This window comes from Nerophis ophidion, linkage group LG07 (assembly GCF_033978795.1).
Source record: "Nerophis ophidion isolate RoL-2023_Sa linkage group LG07, RoL_Noph_v1.0, whole genome shotgun sequence".
NCBI lineage: Eukaryota > Metazoa > Chordata > Actinopteri > Syngnathiformes > Syngnathidae > Nerophis > Nerophis ophidion.
Window position 1 is genome coordinate 34,678,576 of NC_084617.1, and position 6,583 is coordinate 34,685,158.

General features: G+C 42.0%; 1 protein-coding gene across 4 annotated transcripts in view; it reads left to right on the forward strand.

Annotated features, from left to right (window-relative positions):
* Window positions 1-6,583, forward strand: part of disp3 (dispatched RND transporter family member 3) — an 84,410-nt gene that overhangs the window by 70,878 nt on the left and 6,949 nt on the right. For all 4 annotated transcript variants that reach the window (XM_061906073.1, XM_061906074.1, XM_061906075.1 and 1 more), the window contains 8 exons: window positions 429-598; window positions 676-806; window positions 874-1,055; window positions 1,123-1,249; window positions 4,496-4,641; window positions 4,716-4,875; window positions 4,939-5,052; window positions 5,109-5,275. In XM_061906073.1, the coding sequence (XP_061762057.1) occupies window positions 429-598; window positions 676-806; window positions 874-1,055; window positions 1,123-1,249; window positions 4,496-4,641; window positions 4,716-4,875; window positions 4,939-5,052; window positions 5,109-5,275 (1,197 nt within the window). The remainder of the gene's footprint in view (window positions 1-428; window positions 599-675; window positions 807-873; window positions 1,056-1,122; window positions 1,250-4,495; window positions 4,642-4,715; window positions 4,876-4,938; window positions 5,053-5,108; window positions 5,276-6,583) is intronic.

The window sequence follows — 6,583 nt, forward strand, 5'->3', positions numbered from 1 at the left end:
TTTGTTAGCGTTGACATCGGTAAGCTATTGTATGCATGTTTAACTATTCCTCGTCCTCCAGTGATGATGTTAATTGTAAGAAACTTACTTTATCTGTCGCCATGGAGGCCAGGATTTGTGACGCTGCTGCACCTCTTCCTGAGGGTGTTTCAGTGTTATAACTTCACCTTTATCTTTACTTTTTACACCAAAATGTGTCCAATCTCCCTTTTCTGTCTACACACTGTGTCTGCTTGTAAGTACTCTGTGTGTGTGCGCTGCCAAACATGCTCCTCTGCTGGTAAAACCAGGAATGTCACAATGTGACGAAGGTCTGTCATACCCGGGAAGCGGTACTTTTCAAACAGAGTATAGTACCGTTTTTGATTCATTAGTACCGTGATACTATACTAGTACTGGTATATTGACAGTAATATTCCACTCTGCAGGCCTTCAGTCAGCCATGGCAGAACTACACCCAAAGAATGACCGTGTGCGTTTCCCATGACTACCACCCTTACCCCAGCTGGATGATGACATCTCGATCATGTGATCGCCGCCACAACTGGATCCCTGACTTTTCCTTTTTCGTGGCGGCGGCGCCGCAGCGGAGCAGCAGGTGTAGAAGTAGTCTTAAATCCTGAGAGAAGTTAAGTAAAGGCTAAATGTGTATGATGCAATACCTTCTCCTCCCAGGAAGCTGCACTTTGCACAGCATAAACTGAGGCCTCATCCCACCCGAGTGTGCGTCAGCCCACCTGGCTGCGGCATCCGTGGCGTGCCTGATGGACCCACACGTGGAAGCTTTTATTCTCCACTTCCCAGAGGTGAGTCGGCGTTACCACACCCATGCCGCCATCTTGTTCTCATGTGCTGTGGTGTCATTGTGGGAAGGTTCTACCACGGGACCCCTCACCCTCTCCAAGACGTCTGGTTTCAACCCGTGCGGAGGCGGCACCTGTGGCCTCCCGGCCATGCGCCCCCTGGTGGACACGGGCGCCATGGTTTTTGTGGTCTTCGGCATCTTGGGGGTGAATCGGACGGAGCCCCGAGACAATCACGTCCTTGGCGATAATGTGAGCATCAACACAATGTCAACTTTTCTTGACTTCCTCTGGTAACCATGGCTACATTCGCCAACAGGGCAACGTCATATTGGATCCCGATTTTGACATTTTCAAGGAGATGGGAAATCTTTGCAAAATTTGCAAGGCAGTGAGTGCAAATACACAACTTGTGAAGCCAGGGGGAGCACAGTGTCTGCCTTCAGGTACAAATCTCTTTTATTGTGTTTATGTGTGTAAGTGTGTATGTGTGTGTGTATATATATATATATATATATATATATATATATATATATATATATATATACACATATGTATATATATATATATATATATATATATATATATATATATATATATATACATATATATATATGTATATATATATATATATATATATATACATATATATATATATGTATATATATATATGTATATATATATGCTAATAGTTCAGATAAGCCAAGACATAAGTGATTGGTAAATTTGAACAAGTGTGGATGGAAGAAAGGAAGCAGTTATTATTAAGAGGAAATGTCGGAGAGACGGGATTTATGGCTCTTTTGAGGGAGCCTTTCCTTTCAGAAGACCGGACCGTTATTATACAGTATTACGTTTTTAACTCTTTTATTTGTGGTATTTATTTAGTTTTGTTGTTGTGCTATCATTGTAATCCAGGACTTTCCTGAAGGTGGCCCACAACTCATTTTTTAGGGCCTACGGCAGTTTCTAAAAATACATTAAAAAAACATTTTTTAAACGTTAAACAAGTGTAATAAAAGAGGTGAAATGTAGCAAAAACAGAATATATATTTCTTTATTAAAGCTGTCATTGCTCAAAAAAATATTATGAATCAAAATCAATGTTGTTAGATTTATTGACATATTCATGGCTCAATCAAATACCCCACTTTGAATTATTTTGGGGGAAAATATTGCATATTTTGTTTGTTTGTCATATTAAAAGAAGTATGTTCCCTTTGAGAAAAAAATGAAAAACTTACAATTGACATAAAAGTGTTAAAAATAATTTTTTAACAGATCCATACGAGTGGGTCCCTTTTGGATCGGCAAACATTTGTTGTTTTTTTTTTTTTTTTTAACTGTCATCTCTCAAAAAATAAGACAATAAAAAAATGGTGTTGTGATTTATTGATGTATTTAAGGCTCCAATTACTTCACATCAAATACTCGACTAAAATCTGGGGGAAATTATTGGATATTTTTTGTGTTTTTTGCCACAAGAAATAGGGTTTGGCCTATAGTGGTTAGAGTGTCCGCCCTAAGATCGGTAGGTTGGGAGTTCAAACCCCGGCCGAGTCATACCAAAGACTATACAAAAATGGAACCCATTACCTCCCTGCTTGGCACTCAGCATCAAAGGTTGGAATTGGGGGTTGAATCACCATAAATGATTCCCGGGCGCGGCACCGCTTCTGCCCACTGCTCCCCTCACATCCCAGGGGGTGATCAAGGGGATGGGTCAAATGCAGAGGACAAATTTCACCACACCTGGTGTGTGTGTGACAATCATTGGTACTTTAACTTAACTTTAATTATTATTATTATTATTTTACTTTATAAGACCTGAAGTTGATCTAGGGATTCAAGCTTTAAATAATAAATGATAATAATAATAATAATAATAATAATGATAATATATGACTTATTTAAAAAAAATATATGACTCAGTACATAATGCAATAACAAATTGTATGTATAAAAGACTCATAGAAAAAATACTGCGGAGCTAAATATTTACAATTTTAACTGAAAAATAAAAATTGTCCCCTGACCTCAAGTTCTGACGACCAATAATAGTTTGAAGAAGACTGGAGGGAGCTCCCCTCATTCTATACATTGTTTGTAGGACTGCGCCCTCTGATGGCCAAACATAACAAGTGCGACAATCCGCCCCGTTCACTCCTACATGGTACACACCGACTGTCGTCATCATGACAAATGTACACACTGACAGTGGTCATCATGACATCGGCCGTCATTTTTCTAAATGCATTACTGTAAATAATGAATTGGCACCACTCTTATTTTTTCGGTAAAATTCTGCTGCCAGTTTTTTTCACCCTAAAGTCTGTTGACTACCCCATTAGATAACTCCATTAGAGGAAGACAGCCCGCCATTTTCCTTGAACTCGGACACACACATCTATACTCTTGTCCATTCTAAACCAGTCATTTAGAGAAGTTATCTCACTCCCTGAGAAGTTTTACTAATGTTTTCTAATGTTGTAAAAATGGGTAGAATAAATATTACAATACAACATTTCTTTCAACGAAGATTTGTGTCAGCCTGCGACACATAGTCATTTTGATAGTAGGTTAATATAGATGCTTATGTGTCGACTTCATTATATCACTAATGGAAGGCTTTTAATTTGTTGCGATCCCTGCTCTATATGCTATTGATATGTGTCCCTTTGTTGTGTAAACTTAATGCTGTTTTCTTTCAGAAACTATTAGGAACCCTGATGACGCTGCTTAAACAATGTAGGCCATGAAGTTATTTGTTGTAAACCGGTATAGCTAGGTTGGTAGAGCGGCCGTGCCAGCAACTTGAGGGTTGCAGGTTCGATCCCCGCTTCCGCCATCCTAGTCACTGCCGTTGTGTCCTTGGGCAAGACACTTTACCCACCTGCTCCCAGTGCCACCCACACCGGTTTAAATGTAAAAATTAGATATTGGGTTTCACTATGTAAAGCGCTTTGAGTCATTAGAGAAAAAGCGCTATATAAATATAATTCACTTCACACTTCACTTATGTTACTTGAGTTTTCAATAAGGATACAATGTTATGCAGAGGTGTGCAATTTTATAGACAAATGATACTATTTCAAGTTGCAACGGAGGGTGGGGGGGTGGGCGAAATCGTTTTTTTCTTCCTGGGTGGGCATTACAGAAAATACTGAAGAAATACTGCTGTCAATGGAAAAATGCTATAAATGAAAATGAAAAATTGGTACCACTGTAATTGTTTTGGTAAAATTCTGCTGCCAGTTTTTTTCACCCTAAAGCAGTGGTTCTTAACCTTGTTGGAGGTACCGAACCCTACCAGTTTCATATGTGCATTCAAACAACACTTCTTTAGTGAAATATTTTATGATTTTTTTTTTAATTAATTCATGACAAAGTTATACGTTTTGTTTACTAGTGCACAAAATGAACTGTGCATGAACATCACCTTGTTCAAAGAACAAAACAAACACAGTGCATGAACTTTCAACAAATGACACACCTGCAAATCAGATGGAACATTAGAGGGAATATTGTTTGGGGGTATCATCGTACACCGATAGGGAGAAGTTTTTATTTACAAGATGAGTCGGGTGTGTCTTGACCTCCGCGGCGGAGGCTCCACCGAACCCCTAGGGTTCGATCGAACCCTGGTTAAGAACCACTGCCCTGAAGTCTACTGACTCCTACTGATTTGCTAGGCAACAAACTGTCCTCCGTCCTGCCTCTTGTCCATCCGGAGTGTCACTCTCTCCCGGAGCCCAACCTCCTTCCAGGCCAGCTGTCCCATGGCGCAGCAGGGATGCACGCAGGCAAGGTCCGCTGGCTCTCCATGGCCTTTGAATCTGTGAGTCAGCACAAATGTTTGACGCCGCCTGGAAATATTTACGCTGACCGGACGTTTTGTGGCCCGCGACCCAGACAACGTACAAGGGGAAATCCTCCTTTCGGACTTATTCCGACTTCCTCCGGTGGGAAACTTTCATCCAGGACCAACTGTCCTCGCTGCCCAAGTCCTCGTCTCTAAGACGAGGCTTCCAGACCTGCGAGCACTGGAAGCAGATCTTCATGGAGATCCTAGGTACGCGTGGCAGAGGTGGCGCATGAGAAGGTGAGACCACCAAAGACCTCCTTTCTCTTGCAGGAGTGGAGAGCGCCCTCTGGAGTCTGCTGCTCTCTCTGGCCATCTGCGTGGCGTCCGTCTCCGTCTTCACCGCGCACCTTTTTCTCCTCCTTCCAGTCCTTGTCACCATCCTAGGTAACGTTCACCTTCAGCGCCCAGGGTCAGGCCGCCATTGTTGTCCTTGTGCGCAGGAGTGGTCTGTGTGGTGGGAGCCTTCATGTACTGGCTGGGCTGGGAGCTGGGAGCAGTGGAGGCCATTTCTCTCTCCATCCTTGTGGGCTCCTCAGTGGACTATTGCCTGCACCTGGTGGAAGGATACATGCTGGCCGGGGAAGCAGCGCCCCCTACTGGAGGCACGGTAAGCCTCTCTTTGTCAAACTTCTCAAAATTAGTATGAAAAAGATCATAAAACCATGATGGATAACAATTTACTGAAGAAGCAAGCTCGCACTAGCTATCTTAAAGGGGAACATTATCACCAGACCTATGTAAGCGTCAATATATACCTTGATGGTGCAGAAAAAAGACCATATATTTTTTTAACCGATTTACGAACTCTAAATGGGTGAATTTTGGCGAATTAAACGCCTTTCTGTTTATTGCTTTGGTGGCGATGACGTCAGAATGTGACGTCACCGAGGTAATACAGCCGCCATTTTCATTTTGTACACATTGCAAACATTGGGTCTCAGCTCTGTTATTTCCCGTTTTTTCGACTATTTTTTGGAACCTTGGAGACATCATGCCTCGTCAATATGTTGTCGGAGGGTGTAACACCACTAACAGGGAGGGATTCAAGTTGCACTGAAGATGCGAAAGTGTCTGCCGCCAGACCCCCATTGAATGTGCTGTAGTGTCTTCACATTTGGCCGGCGATGACAGACATGGCACAGAGATGTATGGATAACCTGCAGATGCATTTGCAACGATAAAGTCAACGAAATCACAAAGGTGGGTTTTGTTGTTGACTTATGTGCTAATCAGACATATTTGGTTGCGGCGTGACTGCCAGCTAATCGATGCTAACATGCTACGCTAATCGATGCTAACATGCTATTTACCGACGATGACAGACATGGCACAGAGATGTATGGATAACCTGCAGATGCATTTGCAATGATAAAGTCAACGAAATCACAAAGGTGAGTTTTGTTGATGTTGACTTATGTGCTAATCAGACATATTTGGTCGCGGCGTGACTGCCAGCTAATCGATGCTAACATGCTATTTACCAGCGGTGCTGAAGCAGACATGGCACAGAGATGTATGGATAACCTGCAGATGCATTTGCAACTATATTACGTTTCCTTCTACCCACAGTTAATGCGAAAAAAACACCAATCGACGGATTTAAGTTGCTCCATTATCTGAAAATGCGAAAGTCCTGATCATTTGGTCCGCACATTTTACCGGCGATGCTAACGCAGCTATTCGGCCATGCTATGGCTATGAATAGCGTCAATAGCTATTTGCTCAATAGCTTCAGTTTCTTCTTCAATACTTTCATACTCCAACCATCTGTTTCAATACATGTCTAATCTGTTGAATCGCTTAGGCCGCTGAAATCCGAGTCTGAATCCGAGCTAATGTCGCTATATCTTGTTGTGCTATTCCCATTGTTTGTTTACATTGGCAGCACTGTATGACGTCACAGGATTATGGATAG